General features: G+C 35.6%; 4 protein-coding genes across 4 annotated transcripts; all 4 read left to right on the plus strand.

Moving 5' to 3' along the window:
- The first annotated feature begins 847 nt into the window (after positions 1-847).
- Positions 848-1445, plus strand: LOC111890598 (histone H3.2). The gene has a single exon (XM_023886702.2). It carries the CDS (start codon positions 898-900, stop codon positions 1306-1308), a length of 411 nt encoding a protein of 136 aa, XP_023742470.1. The 5' UTR covers positions 848-897; the 3' UTR covers positions 1309-1445.
- A 10673-nt stretch (positions 1446-12118) lies between these two features.
- Positions 12119-12655, plus strand: LOC111890600 (histone H3.2). The gene has a single exon (XM_023886704.3). The coding sequence runs from the start codon at positions 12174-12176 to the stop codon at positions 12582-12584; it is 411 nt and encodes a 136-aa protein (XP_023742472.1). The 5' UTR covers positions 12119-12173; the 3' UTR covers positions 12585-12655.
- Positions 12656-16971: 4316 nt separating this feature from the next.
- Positions 16972-18364, plus strand: LOC111890596 (thioredoxin domain-containing protein 9 homolog). The gene is made up of 4 exons (XM_023886700.3): positions 16972-17162; positions 17228-17503; positions 17740-17898; positions 17974-18364. Exons 1-4 carry the CDS (start codon positions 17142-17144, stop codon positions 18151-18153), a joined length of 636 nt encoding a protein of 211 aa, XP_023742468.1. The 5' UTR covers positions 16972-17141; the 3' UTR covers positions 18154-18364.
- An 8269-nt stretch (positions 18365-26633) lies between these two features.
- Positions 26634-27238, plus strand: LOC111890599 (histone H3.2). The gene has a single exon (XM_023886703.3). The coding sequence runs from the start codon at positions 26704-26706 to the stop codon at positions 27112-27114; it is 411 nt and encodes a 136-aa protein (XP_023742471.1). The 5' UTR covers positions 26634-26703; the 3' UTR covers positions 27115-27238.
- Positions 27239-27964: the final 726 nt, after the last annotated feature.

The raw sequence follows: 27964 nt of genomic DNA on the forward strand, positions 1-27964 counted from the left end.
TAAGCGAAAGGAAAAAAACGACGACAAGTGCTTCGAGTGACAAAACCGAACGTTATTTAAATTTTGTTATTTTAGGACCCTGGTTTCGTTATTTAAAATTTTAGGTTCGTAATTTGAAATTCTATTGTTTTTTTTGTGTGTATGTTTAATTTTCTTTTAAAATTTAATCAAAATTTAGTTTTTTCAAAAAATAATATGTTTAAAATGCTTATTTTTTATATTAATTAATTAAAAAATATAGCTTAACAAATATGACAATCCACACCATATAAATAAATGACAATAAATTTGAAAGTGTAGCAAATCTTAGGTGACGTAAACATGGACTCATATCACTATTCTTTGTAGCCTTGAGTATCATTTTAATTTCTTTGTATAATATGAAAAATAGCCATATAATATATTTACCGTTTACATGTCAAATTTGTTATATAAATAGATTTTATATTTTATATATATTATAGTTTGTCACTCCTCGTTTCCATAGATTATAACATAATATTTTATATAAAAATCTATCACTGACATTAATAATAAAATTGTAATTATATAAATGCGATGGTATAAATAACAATTAACTTTTAATAATAACAAATTATAAAAAAAAATCACCATTCTTGGGTGGGATTATTTGGTTCCACACGTGAAACAAATGAATCAAGGAAATCAAAGGCACAAGGATCGCTATCCGCAATTTCGATCAATATATAATCTGAGCCGTCTATTTCTTACTTCAACAATCTAACGGTCTAGGATTGTTCGCGCTATTCTCCCCCGAAGTTTCAAATCTCCCAAACATCCGTCACTGTAAACCCTAATAAATACAAACATCTTCTCCACCATTTCTCATAACACTCGATCGATTCTACTCACAAAACACAAAAGCAAAAAACAAAAATGGCCAGAACCAAGCAAACTGCCCGCAAATCCACCGGTGGAAAGGCTCCCAGAAAGCAGCTCGCTACTAAAGCTGCTCGAAAATCAGCTCCGGCGACCGGAGGTGTGAAGAAGCCACACAGATTCAGGCCAGGAACTGTTGCCCTAAGAGAGATCCGTAAGTACCAGAAGAGTACAGAGTTGTTGATCCGCAAACTTCCATTTCAGAGACTCGTGAGAGAAATCGCTCAAGATTTCAAGACAGATTTGAGGTTCCAGAGCAGTGCTGTTGCTGCGCTTCAAGAGGCGTCGGAGGCTTACTTGGTGGGTTTGTTTGAAGATACTAATTTGTGTGCGATTCATGCTAAGAGGGTTACAATTATGCCTAAGGATATGCAATTGGCCAGAAGGATTCGAGGTGAGAGGGCTTAGATCTGTGAAAATGGTTTTTGTTTGACAACAGTTTGTTGTTAGGGTTAGCGATTTAGGCTTCTTGGTGATCTGTATTGTATGTTACCGACGATCTATGTTTTAATATAAATCATGCCTTTCTTGTTTGAGATTCTTTATATGATCTTGTTAACGTTTTGGATGCTTGTTCAATCTGCTTGATCATAACGAGAGATGGGTTTTTATGTTTTTTGTATTGTCTGTGTTTATTATCAAGAAATTATAACAATCATCAATGGATGATGCATTTAAAAATAAATTGATGCTACATTTCTACGTAAATCCGTTTCTTGTTGGTATTTTTGCACATGTATTGGCGTATTGGAATTGTTACACAAAAAATCAGATTATAAGCTGTGACTCCATGCGTCATCAATCAATTGAACTCCACAAGTTAGTGTATTTCTACTAATTCAAGATTTTAGTTTTCTCACATCAATTTGAAATTGATGACTTTTGTTCCGGTGTTGTTGATGCATTAGGAGAACTGAAATTGATTATTGTAGCAAAAGACAGAAAAATTGCACAATTTTAGTTTGTTAGATATTTGGAGATTGGAGATCACTGTTGTTATAATGAAAAGTGAATTGCTTCCCCACACTCCATTACATATAGAAAAAAACACTAACAAAATGTAGATTACCATGGAACTAAATAGAACTTTGAAAAAGTCATCATTGTATCAGTTGGATGTAAGTTCTTGTTCTAAAAAATTCTTTTACATAATAAGAGGGAAAAATGGATACATTTATGTTTCAAATATTTGATAATAGAAAGTTGAAAAGAGGTAAAACTAATTGTTGTTTCATGTCAAATAGATCATGCATTGCAAGATTCATGAGTATGTTTTGCCAATGTTGTTTGTCCATATACAAAAGTAGTAACTAAAGAGAGAAGACAGTAAGATATATAAATTGGAAGATTGCATTATCAAACCACGAGACATTGAAAAATACCATTAAATCCACCAATAGTTGCAAAAAAAAATGTTTTTGATTAAAAACCATCTACAATTCTACAATTTTATCCAAAAATCCAAACTGGAAAATTGGTTTCAATTTGCTAAATAACAAGAATATCATAAGACCTCTAAATAAGTAACTAACAAAAATTGTGCAGTGTTCCTTTGACCTTTGCTGGAACCAATTTCAATTCTTTTAATGCATAGCCATCACCTCATTAAGAAGCATTAATCTCGAATACTTCTGAGTAACTAAATTCTCAAGTAAGTAAAAATAGTGAGCGACACTAACTTGTGGAGTTTAATTGATCTATCACGTCCTTGTAAGGTCCATGCTATTTGGGTCATCTTACTTCTAGTGACATACAACAATTATACATTCATCGAAAAACTATATGACGATACTATCCGAAATTCATCGTTTGTACTTCGAGGAACAAAATACAAATTCAAGTGTTATCGATGGGATCTGTCCCGACCTTTTGGTTTTTGTTAAAACCTTGTCGTGTTCATATCATTGTTGTCAAAATCACGATCCTGATTGTAGGATCGTACGATCCTATGTATGAAAAACTATCCAGATCGTATTTGGGGTAGGATCGTAAGATCGTAGGATCGAGATCCGATCTGATCCGATCCTATCTCCCTTGATTATTATTATTATTATTTTTTACCGTTTTATGTCTTTTACCCTTACAAATTTAGCATTTAGCATTTTGTGTTGCGATTTATGACTAATATTTTTAAACGAAATTGCAAGAATGGTCCTGTGGTATATTAAAAATTGTCACTTTGGGCCAAACATGTTTTGACTAGCATAAATGGTCCAAAAGTTTATATTTTATTGCTAGTTTGGTCCATTATGCTTTAATTTTTTATAAAATGATGATTTTGCCCTTTTTTATTTTCTTTTTTCCTTTTTTGTTACAAAAATAAAAGAAGAAAAGAAAAAAGAAAAGAAAAAAATGTCCACTCTCTCTCTCACACACACAACTAAAAACACGAGATGGTCGTTTCTTTCCCTCTCTTCCTCCGACAAAGAAAAGAGGTTGCCGACCACCACCTTCGCAGCCCCTCCCCGCCTCCCTCCGGTTGTGTAGCACCAACAAACACCCATTCCTTCACCCACTACTCCGCTGACCCTCTTGATCGATGGAAACCTCGTTGAAGACTTAACAACCAAGAAGAAGGCAACTAGACAAAGACCAAAAAGGCTCCATGTGTATCCGATTTGCAGCGGCTCAACCATCGTCTTCGTCGAGTTGCTAGGGTTTGCAACGAAAAGGAGGGGTTGCGAAGGTGGTATCAGAAGCTAGAAGGTTTTATGGACCCAAGAATGGTTTTTGAAGACGAAGATCAGAAATGCATCAAAACCCCCAAGGGTTTTCAACGTTAGCTTCACCGGAGCTACCATCGTCTTCGTCGTAATAACAGATGTGGATCAACGACGTCGTTGTTGCTAGGGTTTGCTAGAGTTCGTAGAGTCGGCGGCGGCGCTGGAAACTCGAGCTATAGATGTCATCGTCGTTCATGCTTCACCCCTTTGCAAACAAAGATCAGAGTTAGACTTTGTATACCGGCGGCAGTGAAACCCTTCTCGTCAGTGACATACAGATGTCATCATCGTTCTCTTTTCACCACTGGCTGGTCTGGACTCCGGTGGTGCTAGAAACACAAGGTTTAATAAACTCGAACCAGAGCCACAGACGGGGGAACGACTCTAGCCAAACCCTTCTCGCCACTAACGAACAAATTTGGGGATTCGACGGTGAAATAGGTAACACAGGAGAAGTCGGCATTGGAAAATGTTAGGGTTCCGATAAGAGGTTGCGATCCTACTGGCGATGGTGGTTTGGCAACTGTGGTGTGGTGGTCTGCTTTTTGCGGTGGTGTGGTGGTATGCTTTTTGTGGTGGTGTGGCATTAATGAAGAGAGAGAGAGAGAGAGAGAGAGAGAGAGGGGGAGAGAGAGGGAGAGAGAGAGAGAGAAAAAAAAAAGTGGGGGAGGGAGGGAGGGAGGGAGGGAGAGAGAGTGGGCATTTTTTTCTTTTCTTTTTTCTTTTTGATTTATGTAATAAAAAATTTGAAAACAGAAAATACAAAGGGCAAAATCGTCATTTTATAAAAAATAAAACAAAATTGGACCAAACTCGCAACAAAATGAAACTTTTTGGACCGTTGGTGCTAGTCCAAACCTGTTTGACCCAAAGTGACAATTTTCGATATACCACAGAGACCATTCTTGCAATTTAGTCATATTTTTAAGTTTTTATAATTTTTGAACGAAAAATTGAATGTTTGAACTATTTTTCACGATTAAAAATTATAAATTAAAATTATATTTTATTTTGTGGGATCTTAGGATCTCGATTTCGATTTTGCAAACCAAAAAACGATCCTACGTAGGATCCCGATCTTGACAACCTTTGTTCGGATAATTTCAAAGATCAAGTTTTAAGGGAGCCGAAGAAAAAGTGAGTATGGACATCGAATAAGCGTTTGAAGCAATTAAAAAACATTGTCAAATACTTGCCAAAAACATCAACATTTCATGAAGTAGAGACTATAATCCTAAATTCTATATACATTTATCATATTACATAATACGATATTAGAATATGAAAAAAAACATAACACGGGGATGGTAAACAATTCGTTAATACATTTCGATTTTCGCCACTATTTAACCGGTAATCTTTGGACGGTTGACAATCTCGATCTTAAAATTTCACCCGAAGATGAATTGTGCTAACATTGGGACGAAGACCCTTGCTTTAGTTATGATTTGGTGGCTTTTTAATGTGTTAAGTATGTCATATTTTTGGTTTTAAATTATTAAGTGGTATTTTAAGGTTTAATTTAATGTGTCATGTCTTGTAACTATTTTATTTAATATGAAATTTTGTATTTTATATTCATATTCATATAATATATTTACCGTTTACACGTCAAATTTGTTATATAAACTAGAGAAGGTCCCCCGCGTTGCGGAGGTTGGAAGCCTTCAGTATTTTGCATTATCATTGCTCTGACTATGTACATTTAGTTTCAGACTTGATCTGCAGCAACACATTTGCAAGTGTATAATCAATATTAACACCTTCAATAGAAATGTACTTTCATTCTATAGATTAACATGAAAGCATGTTGCTATATTAGCCTTCTGATTGTTTCCTTATTTATGTGTAAAATGCTGATCCTATTTATCCCCCTTGTAAAATTCCAACAATAGAAAACTTGTAATGATTACATGTCACCAAATAGTAATTAGTTATATTGTTATAGGGATCCATCAGGCATAAAGACAAATCCAAAAGACATTATAACATAAACAATTATAAGTACACAAATTACGCCGAATGGAAGGCTGTTGGATGGGTTGGGTTTTGGATCTTTTCAACCATTGTTGAGACAGAATCATAGCCAATGTAGCTAAAATAAATGATGGTTGCTCCACCGGTATTGCCTTTGACACCATAAAGATATGAGATTTTTGGTTGGATTATGTTTTTGTGGTTCCTGTAGCATATGCCCATGATTATAATGAACCCAAAGAAAACACATGAAATATTGTCATTACAATTTTTAGCATGGAGCCTTCTTTTGTGCATAAATATTCGAAAAGATAACAGAAAGTTATTGACTATTAGTTAAACCAAAAGGAAAATAATAATAATAATAATTTGTTTTTTTAAGCGACATTAATTATCAATAATATTTTGTATATTTTTCACAAGTCACAATTAAGTTTGCAGTTTATCAAAAATATATATGAAAATGAGAACCATAGTAAAGTTTTAATAAAAATCAAACTTGAAAAAATAAAAAAATATTTCAAGAACTGTTGTGGGGCAAATAAATAAAATGGGAATAAAGAAATGAAATTACCACAATTAATCGAACCTCCTACAGAGGGAAAGAGTAAGAAGAATAATGAGAGCAACAACTGGAAAATCCAACAGGTTGTACCCTTTCATTAACCCATCTACTTGAACCCGCCATACGTTTGCATCTTCCTGCCCAAAAGTAGTACACGACTCCATTAATATATTTGCCCCAGCAAAATAACTCACAAATTGTCCTCTAGAAAATGAAATGCATTGTTATATAAAAAAGATGCAAAAGGAAGAAAAGTAAATTAAAGAAGTGGTGGTGAAGTTATATGGTTTTGGATTTCTAGATAACATATAGTATTAAGTTCATATCTCAATTGACTCTTAGAGACCTGAAGGCATGTTTACAAAGCTTTTGAAGTAGCATATCTTCTACCTTGTACTGCTTGCGGCAAGAAACTCAAATGTTACAAACTCTTGGAGCTTCCTGCAAAACTTGAAAAATTGCACTTCCACATTGATAAATAAAAAGTTTTGTATCTCATATGCAAATAAGTGATAACCACAATTTTGTGTAGATTATTCAAATAGACGGAAATATTTTTTGAAAAAAAAAAACAGATAATGTAAGAAAACTTCACAAATGGAATACCTTTCGCTTATGAAATTAACATCCAATTCTTTTTTCTTTTTTACCTAAAAAATAAACGGACAACTATGATATTAAATTCATATGAGTTTGAATTTGGAAACAGCAAAAAATGGAAAAACTGAATATCAATGAACGTTGAGGGTGAACCCGATCTAAGATTGTGATCTAACCCGACAGTCCAACCTAATTTATAGACATCCAATGACAGAAACTAAATGAAGCCAAATCTTTCTATGGCCTGCAATATAGGACCAAAAGATGAACAAAAATTTTAGAATGATAGGTTATATATAGATGCACAATTCAGAATTCTGTGAACATGGAACAATTAAAGTCAGAACTGATGGAGAACTTAGTGTAATATTCCAGAAATCACATATGAAAAAAGAACCATCATTAGAAGTGTTGAGTTGTATGTAGGCACCCGATAAAGTGGAGGGCCTGGAGGCTATGTAACGACCCAATTTTCACGTCCAAAAATTTCGTTTTTAAAACATTACTTAAAAAACATTAATAATCAAAACATTGTTTAATTAAACCATTTCATATCAAAAACCAAATTTGAAATCCACAACATTTAAACAACCAAAATATCAGAGTATCAATTCCAGAATAAACTCATAACTGCGGAAACAAGAGTGTGTGTGATATGCCACTACCGCGCCGGTTCTTTTCCCCTAGCTGAAGAGGTACCTGAAACAACAACTGAAAAACGTAAGCACAAAGCTTAGTGAGTTCCCCCATCTACCGCATACCATACAAACACATATCATACATACTGCCAGGCTATTATGGGGTGCCTGACTACCCGATACGGCCATTCTGGGGTGCCTACTACCCGTGCGGCCATTTTGGGGTGCCGTCTACCCGTGCGGCCATTCTGGGGTGCCGTCTACCCGTGTCAAGCTATTCTGGGGTGCTGACTACCCGTCGGTCCTGACAACCGATCCTCGGGGACTATTTCACCCCTACTGCTACTTACACATATATATCATAACATAACAAATTATCAGACATATCTGGGGTGTCTGAACTACCCTTCGGTCCTAACAACCGAACTCTACTTCTATCACATATAACATATCATGCTAGCATATAACATATCGTGTAGTAGCAAACCTAGATGATATCACAAAGACATTCATCTAAAGTACAACTCCTACTGGTGGGCCGGCATTGTGGCCGTAAACCCACCGCTACTGGAAGGTAACGCACCTCGAAGTAGCTGCTGATCTGATCGGGAACTGACTGCCTACTGCTGCTGCTGCTGCTCCGGAAATCCTCCGGCTGTAATTCCCACAACATACTCAATCAATTACTGATAACAGTCCTTTGGGTAAAATGACCATTTTACCCCTAATCATGTCATAAGTCAAAGTCAGAGTCAACTTTCAGTTGACCCGACTCGCCGAGTTGGCTCTCCAACTCGTCGAGTCCCTATCCAATCGATTGTCCTGAATCCCGCCTCTACTCGTCGAGTTAGGAGTTGACTTGACAAGTTCTCCTTCTAAACTGATGATCAATTCCAGAATAAACTCATAACTGCGGAAACAAGAGTGTGTGTGATATGCCGCTACCGCGCCGGTTCCTTTCCCCTAGCTGAAGAGGTACCTGAAACAACAACTGAAAAACGTAAGCACAAAGCTTAGTGAGTTCCCCCATCTACCGCATACCATACAAACACATATCATACATACTGCCAGGCTATTATGGGGTGCCTGACTACCCGATACGGCCATTCTGGGGTGCCTACTACCCGTGCGGCCATTTTGGGGTGCCGTCTACCCGTGCGGCCATTCTGGGGTGCCGTCTACCCGTGTCAAGCTATTCTGGGGTGCTGACTACCCGTCGGTCCTGACAACCGATCCTCGGGGACTATTTCACCCCTACTGCTACTTACACATATATATCATAACATAACAAATTATCAGACATATCTGGGGTGTCTGAACTACCCTTCGGTCCTAACAACCGAACTCTACTTCTATCACATATAACATATCATGCTAGCATATAACATATCGTGTAGTAGCAAACCTAGATGATATCACAAAGACATTCATCTAAAGTACAACTCCTACTGGTGGGCCGGCATTGTGGCCGTAAACCCACCGCTACTGGAAGGTAACGCACCTCGAAGTAGCTGCTGATCTGATCGGGAACTGACTGCCTACTGCTGCTGCTGCTGCTCCGGAAATCCTCCGGCTGTAATTCCCACAACATACTCAATCAATTACTGATAACAGTCCTTTGGGTAAAATGACCATTTTACCCCTAATCATGTCATAAGTCAAAGTCAGAGTCAACTTTCAGTTGACCCGACTCGCCGAGTTGGCTCTCCAACTCGTCGAGTCCCTATCCAATCGATTGTCCTGAATCCCGCCTCTACTCGTCGAGTTAGGAGTTGACTCGACAAGTTCTCCTTCTAAACTGATGTTCAAGTCCTTCATCCTACTCGCCGAGTTCATCTTCATCCGATGAACACTTATGCTGAGACTCGCCGAGTTGTATGAACAACTCGCCGAGTCTGTTCTTGATCTAAGAAGATTGCCTTGAACTCGCCGATTCAGGGCATTGACTCGCCGAGTTCCTTCATGGATGAGTTCGGCTTCCAACTCACTGAGTCACACCCCGTGACTCACTACTCCCACTCAGCAAACGCGAAAAGGGAAAACTCGAGGACTCGCGACTCGACTCGTCGGGTCAGATGAACGACTCGCCGAGTCGGCCACATGCAACTACTACACACGCGATTCTGCTTGAATCCAGCTTATGCTACCCACAGATCTGGATTCCTAGAGCATGAATAACATGTAAAGTTTCCAACTTTACGTGTAGATATTCACCAATGAGGGTTTTAGGGCTCAAAATGCACCAAAATAGTAGATCTAGGGTTTTCATGCAATATGGGTCCATAAAGGCAGTAGATCCAAGCTCCTGGAGCTCGATCCCACCTAGATCTAGAAGTTACTCAGCTTATTACGAATCCTTAAACATACACAAGCTTGGAAATGGCTCAAGAAGGACTTTAATGGGGTTATAAGGAACAATAAGCACGAAATCAGAGGGGAAATCGAGTTTTACCTCAAGGAAAACATTGAGATTGCTCAAAGATGGCTGACCTCCTCTTCCCCTTCTTGATCCACTCTTCTCCCTTCTCCAAAACTTCAAAACACACTAAGAATGTTTCAAACTCTCAAGGAATAAAGCTTTGAACGAGGGTTAGGGCTCTGAGGGTGAATGGGGGCTGGCTTGGGGCGGAATAAGGGCTTAAATAGGGTGCAAACCCCTGAAACTTAGGGTTTCATCAAACAACGGTGACTCGCCGAGTCCAGGATATGGACTCGCCGAGTCGCCAACTTAAACGTGTCCCGGGTCCCGTCTCTACTCGGCGAGTCGGACCTACAACTCGCCGAGTCCAAGGCTTAAATGAAAAAAAAAGAGCTCAAATGAAATTTACGTACCAGGAACCAGGTGCTACAGGCTACCTCCCCCATCCTCTTTTATCTCCCATACACCTGAAATTCCAACACAACAACTTAATCAAATCAATACATAATGAGAAACCAATTGAAGGTTCTTAATATTTAAATACAAACACATTAAAGGCCAAATAAGTTGTTACATTGAACAAAGTCACTCGATTCATTTGCAACCAAACATGGAATTGGATTCAAATTGAATTCCTTCCTTGCTTTTCTTTCACTCTCCATTTTCCTTCTTTGACATGTATTATTCATTTCAGTCTAGCATTTCATAGAACACCTTCTATGCATAATTTATTCTCTTCATGATTCCTTCTGTAATACAGGTCGACGTATACATCTAAAAGCACACAAAAATCAACTAACACCTACAAAGAAGAAAATATCAATTACTAATAACAAAAAAACAAAACCATGTATTAAAAAGTCTCATGGGGTTTAGTTACTGGTTTCATTTTTCGATTGTGCAGGACAACGAATAAAAAGTTGCAGTAAATAATGGCAGAAGAACAAAAGTAGAATATAGAAATCGATCAATAATGGCAAAAGTCGAGATTCTAGAGAGCGAATCAATCAATAATTAACCGTTAACGTCCCAAGCAACCCCTCGATTTTAGTTTAGATTGTGTAGCGATGGATTAACGGAACAGCCGATGAACGCCATGGATAATGTGACCCCCAAATCAATATCGATATAAATCCTAAATCGCAGAAAACACGAAAGCTTATAACAATATAGGGAAAAAAACCAACATGAAGTGTAGTAAATTAACAAATTAAAGGCGGTGGGTGTGTGGTATAATGGAATGTTTGATCTTATATTAAATTACCTGGTAGTAAATCTGCGATTATGCCATGTGCCTTCAAGATTCCTCCAATAATCCTCGACAAACGCCGTCTTTTCCTCAAATATCCTCATAAAACAAACACATAACAATTATAATTTTTTCGGAAGTCGATGGCAGTGGGCGACACTGGGAAGGGATGGAGAAGCAGCAGATGGCAGAGCGGTGGTAATCTGATTGCGGTGGAGGGAGCAGTGATGGGTGGAAACGAAATGGAAGAGAGAAGGTGGAGGAGAAAGATAGAGATGAAGGCGGTGGGTGTGTGGTATAATGGAATATAGTCGATGAGAGAAGGATGGGGCGGCGACGATGTACACAAATGTAAATCTATTGGATCAGAAAACGGTAAAGGAAACACGTGGTCATCAACAATATTGATATTGACAAAAATTGACCTACTGCAAGGGAAAAAAGAAAATAAATACATAAACAGGGGACCATTTATGTCAATTTCTTACCAAATTTACTGTAGTTAAGCAAACAAAGAGAATTTTAGTATATATATATATATATATATATATATATATATATATATATATATATATATATATATATATATATATATATATATATATATATATATATATATATATAATAGATCTATGTAAAATCTAATATAATGATTATTAATTTTATATTATATATCATAGTGTGTCGATCCTAATTTATAAACATTTATAATATAATATTATATATAAAAATTTATCATTGATGTATTAATAATAAAGAATATAAATTACGATGGTATCAGTAACAATTAACCTTTTAACAAATTATAAAAAAAATCACCATTCTTTGGGTGGGATTATTTGGTTCCACACGTGAAACAAATGAACCAAGGAAATCAAAGGCACAAGGATCGCGATCCGCAATTTCGATCAACATATAATCTGAGCCGTCTATTTCTTCCTACGACAATCTAACGGTCTAGGATTGTTCGCGCTATTCTCCCCCCGAAGTTTCAAATCTCCCAAACCTCCGTCACTGTAAACCCTAATAAATACAAACATCTTCTCCACCATTTCTCATAACACTCGATCGATTCTACTTACCAAACACAAAAGCAAAAAAAATGGCGAGAACCAAGCAAACTGCTCGCAAGTCAACCGGTGGAAAAGCACCAAGGAAGCAGTTGGCGACAAAGGCGGCGAGGAAATCAGCTCCGGCGACCGGAGGAGTGAAGAAGCCACACAGATTCAGGCCAGGAACCGTGGCGCTAAGAGAGATCCGTAAGTACCAAAAAAGTACGGAGCTTTTGATCCGCAAACTTCCATTTCAGAGGCTTGTGAGAGAAATCGCTCAAGATTTCAAGACGGATTTGAGATTCCAGAGCAGTGCTGTTGCTGCACTTCAAGAGGCCTCAGAGGCTTACTTGGTGGGTTTGTTTGAAGATACTAATTTGTGTGCAATTCATGCTAAGAGGGTTACAATTATGCCTAAGGATATGCAATTGGCTAGGAGGATTAGAGGCGAGAGAGCTTAGATTTGTATTAAAAATCAGTGTTGGATCTTTTTTGATTGTAGAAAGTAATCAGGGCTTGTGGGTTCATGTTATTGAGACTGTATGTACTTGATTCAATGAACATTATGTTCAAATTTACAGATGATCGAATAGAATGTTGAATGATTTATCTTTTCTAAATCTTATCCACATAAAAAACGGATACTCAAATTCAGAATGAATCAAATCAACCACTCTCCAAACATAACAAAGTGGAACTTTTATGACATTCATATGTATATGATGTTTTCAATCAATGGAAGCCACTATGGTCTTCATTGTTATGGACTGTAGGTCAAAAACGTAAGCTACAAAACCACTATGGTCTTCATTGTTTTTCGATGGCCAAAAGTATTTTTGTTATCGCACATATTTTGAAATGAATATCTATTTTGATCACCTTGATAGGATTGACAACCCAATCATCCAACAACGTGCAACTGATCTTATCAGCAGATCTATTTTGTTTCAGAGCTTCATCAAAATGTTGTTTTGGTTGTAAGATGAGGTACACTTCAACTATGGACATACTTCATAGTACATACTCTTTTAAGGATTGAGTTCAACTCTTACTTGCTACAAGTATTTAGCAGTATTGTAAAGTTACATTTGTTCGAGCAAACAACCTCTATCAACAGCACCCATGTTTTGAGTTAGACAAAAGAATCATAATCACATCACAAGTCCCAACACATTCTCAACGAATATAATGTTATCGGTACAAATATGTTGGAACTGCATGATTTCAATGGCTTCTAATCGGGGTTGCACACGAATATAATTATCGTAGTTTCCGATTTATGGGGTGTTTAATATTCCTTTTAAAACGATTTGTGGATTTTTAACTTTTCCAAAAAATCAAAAAAATGCAAAAGATATTTGACAAATAGAAAAATTCTTTTAAAATAACTTTTTGCCTTGAACAAAAAATACCGTTTCAAAAGTTATGAAAACCCCATCTTTTTCTGACTTTTTAATATGTTACCAAGTAAATTACATTTATACTCATTACAACTAGGCAAACATTTTTTAAGGATGTATTTTTAGTCATTTTATGTGTACAAATTAAGCCAAACATTTTTTAAAAACAACTTTTGGCTTTTACCCTTCAAAAACTAATCAAAACATATATATATTTTTTTTGCAAAAAGTCATTTTACAATAAATTATTTTACAAAAAGGATTTTTGAGGTTAAAAAATAATCTCAAACATCCTCTTAATGTTACAAACTTTAATTACATTATGATCAAACTGGAAGTGCACAAAGTGGATAGTTTTTCTAAAACCAGATCAACGGTTTAGAATTAGTTTTTTTCTTTTTCTCTTTATTTATTTATTTTTTTTAATTTTTATTTATATAAATATATCAAAAAACTGTTTCTTCCCGGGTTTTAAACAGAAAACCGATTTTTCTTTAGCAAAAATTTATTTCTAAAAAAACCCGAAAAAACTGAACCGAATATAAATGAATCCGTTTTTCTCAAGAACCATTTTTTTAATCTAAACCCGGGTTTGTCCACCTCTAGTTGGAACCAGATGATCTTGATCACAAAAAGCAAGGTGAGACCACAATATTTGCCATGAATATTAAAATCAAAGATTGTATTTTAATTTTTTTTAGGTGTTTTGGAATCAAAATAAAAGCCATCTATATTTATACACTTGATAGAGAGGCAAAAATAAGAATAGAAAATAAAATAAAATCAGCAACACAAAAAAACGGCTAGTTAACGGAACGAAGAGGACCATGCCTTAAATTGTTTGTTAAAAATCAACCTTAACTGATATTTTCAACCATTTTGCTCAGAAATTCTCCGATTAGTAATAATCAGTTAAGCTATCGACCGGTTCATAAAATTTGGTTTAAGTTTAACCAGCTTGGAGCCGGTTGTTTGCCCAAATGTCTGATTTTATTGTTCATAAAAATAAGATAAAATGAAGAACATATCTCTTAATTATTGAAGAACCAGTTCAAATTACTTACAAATAAGGAACCCCGCTCTAAAACCTACATAGAAAAACACTAACCTAATTCTCTATATCACATATTAAAAATGTTTTTTGTACTACACATCACGCACATGAAATCATAACAAAAGTATATCAAACAAACTACATCTACAAAACAAGATGTAAAAAACCACTAAAGACAATTGGGATTTGTGTTATAAAGATGACAAAGTAAAAGAATCTCCAAACCCTATCTACAACTAACTATACAAAGCTGGAAATATTACATAACCTTTATTTTATCTTGAATTCCAGTAATTACACCGATAACCTTTATCTTTCACATATGGCACATGTACCTTCCAAGCTTGTTGAATACATCGCAGCCAACTATAATCTCCATAATACAACTTCTCTTAAGTACTTCCACTTTAGTCCCTTGAAAAATGTTTGCATGATTCTTTTGCCTTTCATCAACTTTTGTCTACATAACAACCCTTCAACTTCATGGAAAAGACAATATCCGCTACATTGTTTAAATTTGTTTTTAACACTTGCAAGAAGCACACTAAGATAGATCATCAAATTTATTAGTTCCAAGTTTATGATTGATGAATGTGAAGAGATAATCACATTTCTCAACAATTGTGTATCTATACAAACAAAATATTTGAGTTTAGATAAAGTTTCACAATAAAATTTAGGGTTAATACCTTAAAAACCACTATTTAAATACATTATTTTCGATTTAACCCCAACTTAATTTTTTGTTCTTCAATTGCCATTATATTTTAGAAAACATTTAATTTTTGGGCCCTTGACCAGTCACCAACAGGTCATGATGACGTGTCCGTTTTGTATTTTTCTCAGTTTGCATTTAGCCCGAACATTTACGTATAAGTTTGCATTTAGCCCCAATATTTTTTTGTTCCCCATTTGCCATTGTTTTTTAGAAAAACTTTCATTTTAGCCATTTGCTAGTCATTAATAGGTATATCATTTTTTTCGTTTCTCAACAAATATGTCATTAAAAATATTTTGTTTCTTAACAAATATGTCATTAGAAATAATAAGTTGTTTTTTGGATGAGTTACAAACAAATTAAAACTTTTAGATTAGCATGTCAAATTGTTTATTAGATGTCACAGACTTAAGACGTGCACTAGGTCTTTTTTCTTTATCTTAAAATACATGTGCACATTAAATTAAATACAACAAACACTAATAATACAAAAAAAAAACATTAACTTACCTGCTAACACACCCCGTCCCTTAAAGAGAATGCACATTTTCGACTCTTTAGAAATATATGGTTTCTCAACAAATATGTCAGTAGAAATAACCAATTGTTTGTAGATAAGTTACAAACAAATTAACAATTTTGATTAGCTTAAAGATTAGTATGTCATATTGTTTATTAGATGTTACAGACTCAAGACTTACACTAGCTTTTTTCATTCATTTTAAAAAACATGTGTAGATTAAATACATGAAACACCGATAATACAAAAAAGAGATTCATTGACTTATTAGGTAACACGCATCGCCCTTAAGGAGAAGTCGTAGTTTCAACTCTTACTTCAGCTTTTTTCTTTTTAATTTTAAGTTATTACATCTTAAAATATCTATTCGTGATTGACCAAGGGTTAAAACGAAATTTTGTCTAAAAAACAATGGCAAATAGGGAACAAAAAAATGTTGGGGCTAAACACAAACTTATACGTAAATGTTGGGACTAAATTCAAATAGAAAATAGTGCAAAATCAACACGTCATTATTATCTGTTGATGACCGGTCAAGGGCCTGAAAATGAAACGTTTTTTAAAATATAATGACAAATAAAGAACAAAAAATAAAGTTGTGGTTAAATCGAAATGAGGGTGTATAAATAATGGTTTTAAGGTATTAACCCCTAAGGAGAAGTCGCAATTTCAACTATTACTTCCGCTTTTTCCTTTTTAATTTTAAGTTATTACATTTTAAAATACCTATCCGTGACTGGCCAAGGGTTAAAACGAAATTTTGTCTAAAAAACAATGGCAAATGGGGAACAAATTTTTTTAGGGCTAAACGCAAACTTATATATAAATATTGGGGCTAAATGCAAACAAAAAAAGTGCAAAACCAACACGTCATCATTACCTGTTGATGACCGGTCAAGGGCCCAAAAATAAAACGTTTTTTAAAATATAATGACAAATAAAAAACAAAAAATAAAGTTATGGTTAAATCAAAACGATGATGTATAAATAATGGTTTTAAGGTATTAACCCCTAAAATTTGAAATTTGAATTAGGTAAACAATAATAAGCCAATACCAAATAAAATATAGGCTGATAATGCAGCCCAATTATCAAGAAAGTTAGTCCATCGGCTCAGCCCATAGCTGGTCTTATCTTATGGAGCGATGCGCCGATTCCCCGCCCACTCCAAGCTGGATCGATCGACGCTTTGCCCCCCACGAAAATCTGATTCCGATCACCGTGTTTTCTTTTTGTTCGATTAATGTCGTTCGTTTCCAAATAATTTTGAATAAGAAAACCCCTGTCTGGATCTGGATCTCGATCTTCTGAGAAAAATTAAATCCGATGGAGAATAGGGTTCAAGAGGTTTGTGAATTGTTTCATTTCAATTTGTTATCAATGTTTTGATATGAATTAAATGTTGGTTTCAGATCATCGAGCAGCAAGTGCTGAGTGTTGCCAAAGCTGTAGAGGAGAAGATCGATGATGAAATCGCGGCTTTGGAGAAGTTGGATTTAGACGACATTGAGGTCCTGAGAGAGCGCCGATTGCAACAGATGAAGAAGATGGCGGAAAAACGGAGCCGTTGGGTTTCCCTTGGCCACGGAGATTACTCTGAGATATTCTCCGAGAAGGATTTCTTCTCCATTGTTAAGGCCAGCGATCGCGTTGTTTGCCATTTCTATCGTGAAAATTGGCCTTGCAAGGTAAATGCCCCTTTTTTCACCTCTCATTTGATGGAATTAAGAACAGAAATTGGGATAAACTACTGCTTCTATTGATTCAAAAGATTGCATAGACTTCCTATTCATAAACTAGAAAAGAGCGTATCGTACACAAGGTTAACAATTTAGGGTTCATACTTCATACATCATATGAAAGTGATTTCAATTTTTCAGCAAACTGCTTAATTAGATTAAAGATTGTTTGAATATTTTAACAGGTAGTGGACAAACACTTGGGGATATTGGCAAAACAGCATATCGAGACGCGATTCATCAAGATTCAAGCAGAGAAAAGCCCATTCTTGGCTGAGAAGCTCAAGATTGTTGTTCTTCCAACAATTGCTCTTATAAAGAATGCCAAAGTTGAAGATTATGTGGTACATTATATATCTATCATGTCTCACTGCTTTCTTTCTTTATATAAAATGAATGATGTATGGATGATATGATAGGTGGGGTTTGATGAGCTTGGTGGGAGTGATGATTTTAGCACGGAAGAACTGGAGGAGAGATTGGGGAAAGGTGAAGTTATATTTTTTGAAGGCGAATCATCCTTAAAACCATCAAAAAAGCCTCAAACAAGAAACGTTAGACATGGCTCCAAGTCTAATGATGATTCGGATTCTGAGTAAATGTGCTTTTGGCCTTTTTACCCCTGTCATGGCTGTATCTGTGTGGTAGTTTTATTAAAAAAAAAAAATGGGTGTAAGCATAGAGATTCGGCTCTTATATATGTTTTGTGTATCATCACTAGTCCTAAAATAGAGTTGATTTTGAATTATGGAATGTTAATGTTAACTTTTTTGCTCTATAATAAACTCAACTGCTAAGCATTCGCTTCAATCTCACATGTTCTAGAAAGGGGATGGGTTACTATAGGAAATTAGCAAGAATAAAGAACGGAGGGGTATTTTGGGTATTTATCTTAATTAGTTTGTTGCAATAGTGCTTATAAGAGGATAGAGCATCTATTTTTGGGTTTGGTCTTTTTTTTTATTCTTCTTAATATAACCTATGATCCCTCCCCTCAACAGTTGTTAATTACTAGCCTTAATCCCACCAAGAAATCCGACTAGTATATAATCATGAAATAAATCTTATGTAATGCAACTGAAACAAATATATGGCGAAGAAGTTGCAACAGAAGCAATGTAACTATCAATCGAGTATGTTGCTATTATCAGTAGCAACTAAGTATCTTGCTATTATCGGTAAGGAAATGAAAGTTCATTGATATTATGGGTTAGGAAATGAAATCACATGGCTATTATAGGTAAAGGCTAAAGTATATCCATTACCTATATTGGTTTTCAATAAGGTCTTAATAATAATCTACCAAGAACTTATGCATACAAAATGTCAAACTCAACAAACAAAATTGTGTTTCCATATTGTAAGTATCTAAAAACACATTCTAATCCATATTGAAAGTATATAAAAACACATTCCAAAGAGAAATGGGCAAAAGCATAAGCAATGTATAGTTAACAATTTATTTATATGTAATGTCTTGAAAATTACAAATAGATTTTTTGTTCATCTCAAACATATATTAACCAATAAACATTTGTTTCAAAAACCATTGAATAACATTTGTTTGATTGAAAATCATACATTATCAGAGTTAATTTACAAAACTACGAAAACGAATATTTTCGATGCGTGTGTACAATCTCGTCGATCTCTTATCACGAACGACCTATATAATGTTTAATCAATAACCGTAAGCATAAAGCTTAGTGATTTTCCGAATATACCACATATTCCACCGTACATACAATACATTCACATACAATCCTCGACTCAAGCGTCGAGCAACCAAAAATTCCTATCCACATACATATATCATATATAACGGGCCCAACCCAACTCACATAATGGGCCTCACCCAAACATACATAACAGACCCCGCTCAAGGAGTAAATAAGCCCAACTCAAACTCCACTGCCAGGAGCTACATCCTAGTCGTCCATACAAATGTCAGGGTCCAGATCTTGGTCTTCCATAAAAGATCTTGGTCTTCCATAAAATTCATGAAGCCATATGTAGCCAGGGGTCAGATAGATAGTCGAACGGACGATCCACCCGAAAGCGAACAATCAGTCAATAACATCGCAATAAGTCATTAAACCAAGAGTTCTTAGGTTATCCAACTTAAACTATATAGAACCCAGGTTATTATTACCGAGTAATCATGCAACATAAACACGTACATATACTAACATATTACATACCCTTGACAACTAACCTCCCCTAGTTACCCTGTCATTGACCACTTCTCGATTAAGTCATTCGTTGGTCAATCATACATAATTCTGATAACTATCCTTCCCCAATCACCCTAACCAAACAAACCCCCTAACTATATCATACGATCAAAAGGCAAGACCCTACCGGTGTAACATACCATGACACCAATTGTCATACACTGTACATGCATAACAAAAAGTTATCCTAGTAGCATACTTGTACCCAAACATGACTCTTTTCTCGTTTTCGTAAACCTAAAGACCATTTGAGATCCACAACACGCTCGAGCGTTCCTCAGACTCCAATAACATCCATGAAAGGGACCAAAATCATCCAAAATGAATTTAAACTTGAAACAAGAAGATCAGAGGTCAAGGTATGAACTTTATACATTCAATGACTCGAAAACTAAAAGATGGTGATGGATCCAAGCTAGCTCCTTGCTTCCTTGCACCAATATGAACTTCCTCTTCCTGAAGCTTCACTGAAATCCAAGAATAAACTCTTTGATCAAGCAAACAAGCTCTTAATCATGCATGAAGGCTAGGTGATTGAAATGAAGAGATGGAGGCTGATGGAGAAGACCTAATCCATGAATTAAGATGCTTAAATATGAGAGGAACCCTAAAAGTCATGGGTTCGGGTTGCTATAGCCACCACGTCGTGGCACACTACTTGTCGCACCGTGGTGTCCATCAAAATACGCGCACAAAACAAGCAATGTCAAGTCGTGACATTCCATGCACCACGTCGTGGCATATGGATTTCCTAAAAAACCATACATTTGTCTCCTTTAGGTCACTGACTGATACATTATGGAAAACGGGTATTACATTATATCACAAAAAGCAACTATCTTATCTTATGTAATGTTTTGACTTAATTTGGTCCAATATCAAGTCACATTCACCTATCGTGTATGTATACCGGGCACTCGCATATTACTTCTTTATTCAACTGTAAAAAGTTAAGTACAATAAACGTCGATTCTTGTAATTGTTTTTGTTTTTTACATCCATTGTGAGTGTGATGTAATCGAGTGTCACATTGTAACGCCCGTAGATCCGGGCTAGTCAATTTAGAGATAATAGGGGTCGAAAACGACTTTTCGGCAAAAGATTATTTATATTAAATAGTCTTAACCAAGTTGTAGAATATGTCTCAAGATTTTCGTACATATAAAGAACGCCGAAATCCGAGTTATAACGAAGAAGTTATGACCCGCCGAAGTTTTACGGCAAAACCGGCACGGCACCGGGAGGCGCAAATAGTGAATTTACGATGGAGGACTTTTTAGCCTTAGTGATCTAAACAAAAGTATTAGAATATGTTAAACCGAGAAAATCCATAAAAAGAACGTCCAAATCTGACTTCGTATTAAGAAGTTATGATTTTTCTAAGATTCGGCTTAGCAGTGCACGACCAGAAACTCGAATTTTAGTTCGACCGGTTTTTGGCTTACGCGACCTAAATGAGATTTGAAGATCTCATTAATAGGAACTCAACGGTAATAAGATAGACAAAAACGGAGTCCGTATGAAAGAGTTATGAATTCTTCGCGGTTATTTAGCAGTCTAATCATCTCCTACTGTTAAACTTAAGATCGGTCAAGAATTAGCCGACGAAGTCTAAACGAAATTTGTAGATCTTGTTTTTACCTACGTGTGGATATAAGGAACGTCAAAAACGGAGCTCGTATGCGAAAGTTACGGGCTTAGAAGTCAGCAGTGTGCTGCAAAAAGGGTGACGTGACTGAATATGAGCCAATGCTTTCTCCCTAAGGAAAGCCATCAGGTGATGACACGTGGCACTGACTCGGCGAGTCATTAAACCGACTCGGTGAGTCCGTCAGGATTTCACCCTATAAATAGAGGTGCCAGGTTCCCTCATTTCCTCACCCCTCAACCCTATACTTTATCTCTCTATACTCTCTCTCTCTCTAAGCCTCCCTAACCCCCCCAAAGCCTAAGGTAACTCCCTAGCACGAGGCGGAAGCCCCGGAGAGCCCGACGGCTCCGAGAAAAGATCTTTTCGGCTCAGGAACATTGTTCCAGCGAAGCCCGGTTTTCGAGAAAACCCGTTGTAAGTGAGTTGTACCTATCCTATCTTTAGTATAGCTTATGTTACAATATAGTAATGTTATTATGACCTTATAAGGAGTATTTGGGCTATTATTATGGGTTATATAAGTATTGTTTAACGCTTATATAATAATAATAATAATAATAATAATAATAATAATAATAATAATAATAATAATAATAATAATAATAGCTAGACTATTAAATTAGTCTCGTCAAACGTTAGACTAAACTCTAGTGGTAATGATACTAGGTTTCGTCAAGGGATAATTGTTTTAAGAGTAACGAAGTGCTATCCAAGTGCCGACTCACCACCTTTCCAAGTGAGTGCATAGTTACTTTCATCTTACACATAGATATGAAGTATTTTATATAAACTACGTGCTATGTGTGCATAATATCTGAATACTTGTTGTCTATGCTGGATGAACGTTTTTATATATGTTTTAAATGTTTTAAACTGTATACGTATTTTATATCTACCAATATGTTGGGTATGACATGGGTAGATGAATGATGAGAGATATAAGATGATGTGAGTATACATTGGCAGCTATAGACTTAGTGCCTATGGGACAAACACCGGTAGCTATGGACTTAGTACCTGTTAGACGCTGGTAGCTATGGATTTAGTACCTGTAAGGAATTGGTAGCTATGGACTTAGTACCTATCAGTTAGACGCTGGTAGCTATGGATTTAGTACCTGTTAGGAATTGGCAGTTATGGACTTAGTACCTATTAGATAAACACTAATAGCTATGGATTTAGTACCCGATGAATAAACTATAGCAAATATGGAATTAGTGCTTTACGAACGCGCATTGGCAACTATGGATTTAGTGCCAGTCCTATAACCCTGGAAGTAAGGGACTTCGGGATAAACGAATGCAAGATAGATGACTCTTAGGATAAATCCTTAAGAGTAAAGAAGATAATGGGGATGAGTAATTGGGTTGATTGTTTGATTGTTTAAACATAATAATTATATTATTGTGGGTTGAAAACCCTATGTACTCACCAGGTTTCCCAACCTGACTCACTCATTTTATTTATATCACAGGTGTCGATATGAAATGACATTACACTGAGAGATTAAAAAGATGTAGATCACTAGTGTAAATAAATGTAAGTTCCGTTTATGCTTATGTTCTTGTATTGACGATGACATCCCAAACGTTTTAAAATAAATAAAATACGTTTCTTCGAAAATGTTTTGATAATGTATTTATCGCATTTTTTTTCTGAGAACAAATTCCGCAACATTTTTATGAAAAGAAGTACTCTGATTTTTATAAAACATAAACAAAATCGGTCTTTTATGGTCGTGAAAATTGGGGATGTCACACACATGTTGTAACTGTAATTTTTAACTTTTGACTGAATGAAGTGCTTGTGATTTCATTATACATGCTACAATATGGTTCTCCTCGTTTTATCCTTTTGAAAGCTGGTATTTGACCAATCACCATTCTAAAAATATACACTATAAAAAGAAAACTTATAAGTTGAAAAAGATTTGTAAATATGAATCGATGAATGAATGTAATTTCTTATCCCAAATACTCTATTACCACAATCAGATTTGTTCTTCCCGTCAAACAAATCAATAGATTTGTCCGCACATAGCAGAGGTTTGATTTATTTTCAAAAAAAGAAAGATCGCTATTATAATTGTGTATGTTATATTTTTCAGTAAATTACACAAATCGTCCCTCCGTTAGGTACCAAAAAACACGTGTAGTCCATATTTTAAAAAATCAACTCGGACCGTCCTTGTGCTTCCATTTCCTTGCACGGTTAGTCCTTATCGCTGTTAGTTGTTAGTGTTTTCCGTTTAAGTGCCCAAAAAACATGTTTAGTCCTTCGTTTCTTTTAAATTTATCATTTTAGTCATCGTTTATGTTTAAAAGATTATATTTCCATTTATTTTTTATTTTTTTGCCCTTGTTTATAACTTATCAATTGATTTAGATTAATTATAAATTTTAAAAACTTATATCAATCAATTGACAGATTCGAAATCGTTTTTTCCCCTGATATGTCTTCTACTTCTCAATCAATTTCATATGTTGTTCTTGAAGAGCAAACCCATAACATTGAATGTTCGTGTGTGTGTGTGTCGGTGTGTATTAAAGTGAAAACCTATGAATTGATTTCCATGTAAATTGGTTTCCAAAAACGAAAAATAGATCAATGTTGACATCCGTCAACGACGAACATCACCATCACCTGCTAATAAACCTAACAACATCGTTGTCGTCCCTTTTTTATTCCTCACTGTCAATAACCAAACCCTAAATCTTGATATTTTAGGTGGGTTTCATTGCGGTAGTTTGGTCTAAGGGTTTCAATGGAGGAGATGGTCAATTTCCCGACAATGGAATGATTATCTAGGTTCATCGGGTAAGGGAGGGGAAATATCATGAACAATAATTCAATAACCGGGTAAGAGTTGGGCAAAATGGGGGAAAGAGGTGGAGAGAGAGAGAGAGAATGGGCCCACTTTTATGTTTAATAATAATAATAATATTAAAAAGTGAAAGAAAAATAAAAAATAAATTCATTAAGGGTATAATAGTATTTTTAGTTTGGACAGGGACCAAAACTGCAAGCAAAGTAGCTCAAAAGGACCATCAACCCAAAAAAGTCGGGATTTGGACTAAAACCCCAAAAAAACGTATACCGCAGGGACCATTTTTGCAATTTTGTCTTTTCATCTCTCTCGTTTTCTCTTTATTCACTGTCCTCTTTCTCAATTTGGGTAACTATCTCCTATCATCATCGACAACCATCTCCTTTCACCGTAGGCATCTTCACCGACCACCACCTTTCAACACAAAATTTGATACTATAATCAATATTTAAAACTCAAACCCAAATCTGATACTAGATCGGATTGTATAACTTATAATCAACACCATATCCTAATCTAAAACCTTTAATCAACATTGATTTTCGAGATGAAGTGTCAAAACCTAAAATTAATCATGAAATCCCTACATCGATGCAAAATCCATAGGGACCGGGATGTAGAATCGAAACCCTATATTCGAGTCATATCTTCTTTCTCACATTTTGTAACCACCTCTTATCACCACCAAAGAAGAGAGAAGAGTTGTCGAAATTTAGATATGCCAATGGAGTATAGATCTGTAATTTAGATGTAAAGGTGTTGTTGATGGCATGCCCTAAATCTCACATACACACATACATGTATTCCCTGTCCTCTTTCTAAATTTGGGAAACCACCTCGTATCGTTGCCAACAACCAACTCCTTTTATTGTCGTCATCTTTTGTCCTCTATGTTTAAATATGAAATTTAGGGTATTCCATCGACAACCTTTTACATATAGATTTAATATCTATACTCCATTTGCGGATCTAAATTTCGACAACTCTTATCTCTTCTCCGGTGGTTGCAAAAGTTGAGAAAGAAGATAGGACACAGATTAAGGGTTTCGATTCTACATATCATTCTCCCTGGATTTTGCATCGATGTATGGATTCCATGGATTGATTATTGGTTTTGGGACTTCATCTTGAAAATTAGTGTTGATTAAAGGTTTTAGATTAGGATCTGGTGTTAATTATAGGTTCTAGATTATGGTTACAGTATCAGATTTTGGGTTTGACTTTTGGATTTTGGTTATAGTATCAAACTTGGTGTTGACCGACGATGGTAGATTTTGGGTTAGAGTTTTGGATTTTGGTTATAGTATCAAATTTGGTGTAGACGGACGGCAGTTCGTGAATGTGCTGATGTTGAAAGGAGATGGTTGTCGATGATGATAAGAGATAGTTGTCCGAATTAAGAAAGATGTGTGTGTGTGTGAGAGAGAGAGAGAGAGAGAGAGAGAGAGAGATGATATAAGTTTTAATATTTATAATTAATCTAATTTAATTGATAAATTAGAAATAAGTGAAAAATAAAATAAAAAATGGCAATATAGTCTTTTAAAATGAAACGAGAGACTAAAATGATAAATTAAAAAAAACGATGGAATAAACGAGCTTTTGAGGAAGTTAAACGGAAACCACTAACGGCTAACAACGAAAGCGACTAACCGTGCAAGGAAATTGAAACATAGGGACGGTCCGAGTTAATTTTTGAAAATAAGATTTAAACATGTTTTTTGATACTTAACCGAGTCACGATTCGTGTAATTTACTCTATATTTTATAAAATTAAACATCATTTTTACATCATCTATCCACTAAATATATTTGTAAATTTCAAAGAGATAGAAGTATTGGTAAACATTTTTTTCTATTTTGGCATCGATCATATGTATTATGTATAATTTATTAGTAGCGATAGTTAAGACTTAATTGTTTAATTACAAATATGTAATTAACGTTTTTAACTAAACAAATAAAAATTATGTATAATTCATTAGTAGTGATAGTTGCGACTTAAGTATTGGGTTAAATGGTATGCAATAGTACTTTGTATAAGAATTATCATTGATGCATTAACAAGAAAAATATAAATTGTTATGGTATAAATAGCAACTAATCTTCGATAATAACAATTATAAAAAAATATAATTCTTGGAATTAGATTATTTAATTCCACACGTGAAACAAGTTAAGGAAGGAAATCACCATCACGGAAGAGGCACAAGGATCGCGATCCGAGTTCTCTGCTAATGTACAATCTAAGCCGTCCATTTCTTATTCGAACAATTCAACGGTCTAGGATTGTTCGCGCTATTCTCCCCCAAAGTTTCAAATCTCCCACAACCTCCGTTAATAAATACAAAATCTCTTTCCCACTTTTCCCACAACACTCGATCGAATATACTAACCAAACACAAAAAGCTCACTTTACTTTCCGAATTCTCAAAAAATGGCGAGAACCAAGCAAACTGCTCGCAAATCAACCGGTGGAAAAGCACCAAGGAAGCAGTTGGCTACAAAGGCGGCGAGGAAATCAGCTCCGGCGACCGGAGGAGTGAAGAAGCCACACAGATTCAGGCCAGGAACTGTTGCACTAAGAGAGATCCGTAAGTACCAAAAAAGTACCGAGCTTTTGATCCGCAAGCTTCCATTTCAGAGACTTGTGAGAGAAATCGCTCAGGATTTCAAGACGGATTTGAGGTTCCAGAGCAGTGCTGTTGCTGCACTTCAAGAGGCGTCGGAGGCTTACTTGGTGGGTTTGTTTGAAGATACTAATTTGTGTGCGATTCATGCTAAGAGGGTTACAATTATGCCTAAGGATATGCAATTGGCTAGGAGGATTAGAGGGGAAAGGGCTTAGATTTGGATAAAAAATTCGTTTCGGATCTTTTTTGATTGTAGAAAGTAATGAGGGCTTGTGGGTTCGTGTTATTGTGATTTGCTTGTACTTGATTCAATGAATATTATGAAGGCATATTTTCAAAGCTTTTTTTATAAAATTTAAAATGATTTACCTTTTTTCAATTTCAGTCATGTGAAAGTCGATTCGTCAAAACTAGAATTAATGAACCAAATGATGATTTTTGTGTATCATGTTCTTCTCCATTTCTACTTCACACACGAAATGATGATTCTCGAATATAATTTCTCACTTTTGCCCTGTGTGGAGAAAATTACTTTGAAAGGAAGATACATAGAATCTGAGTTTATGGATACTTATGATGCTTCAGTGATATGTGGACTGATTAGACCCACGGACATGTCCGAGCTTTCTTGCTTGTTCCCATTTGGCTTTTGAGCAAGATTTTCCCAGATAAGAAATGGATTCCATTGATTAACATCCCTATTATGATGTCCTATGGTTTTGCTGCAATACCACCTGTAACTCCTACAAACTTTGCAAGTTGGTTTGTGACAGGGATGATCTTTAAATACTTTGTGTTTAAGTACAGGAAACAATGGTGGCGGAAGCAAAATTTTGAGGGGTTTGAGTTACCTCTGGTGAGAACCCCCTTTTTCGATTATAAACTGTGTGATAATGTCATATCCTGGTTGTTGGTTTGTGGTTGCTGGAATGACTCCAATGTGGAAAGTAACAATCCAAGCCAAAAAGAATGCGAAGAGAAACCCAATAACTCAAAAAATGCGATTCCAGGTCTGCTATGGCTGGAGATAAGGAACGCCCGAAATGTCGCCAGAGTTGGAACTCA

Source organism: Lactuca sativa, chromosome 6 (genome assembly GCF_002870075.4).
Source record: "Lactuca sativa cultivar Salinas chromosome 6, Lsat_Salinas_v11, whole genome shotgun sequence".
Classification (NCBI taxonomy): Eukaryota; Viridiplantae; Streptophyta; class Magnoliopsida; order Asterales; family Asteraceae; genus Lactuca; species Lactuca sativa.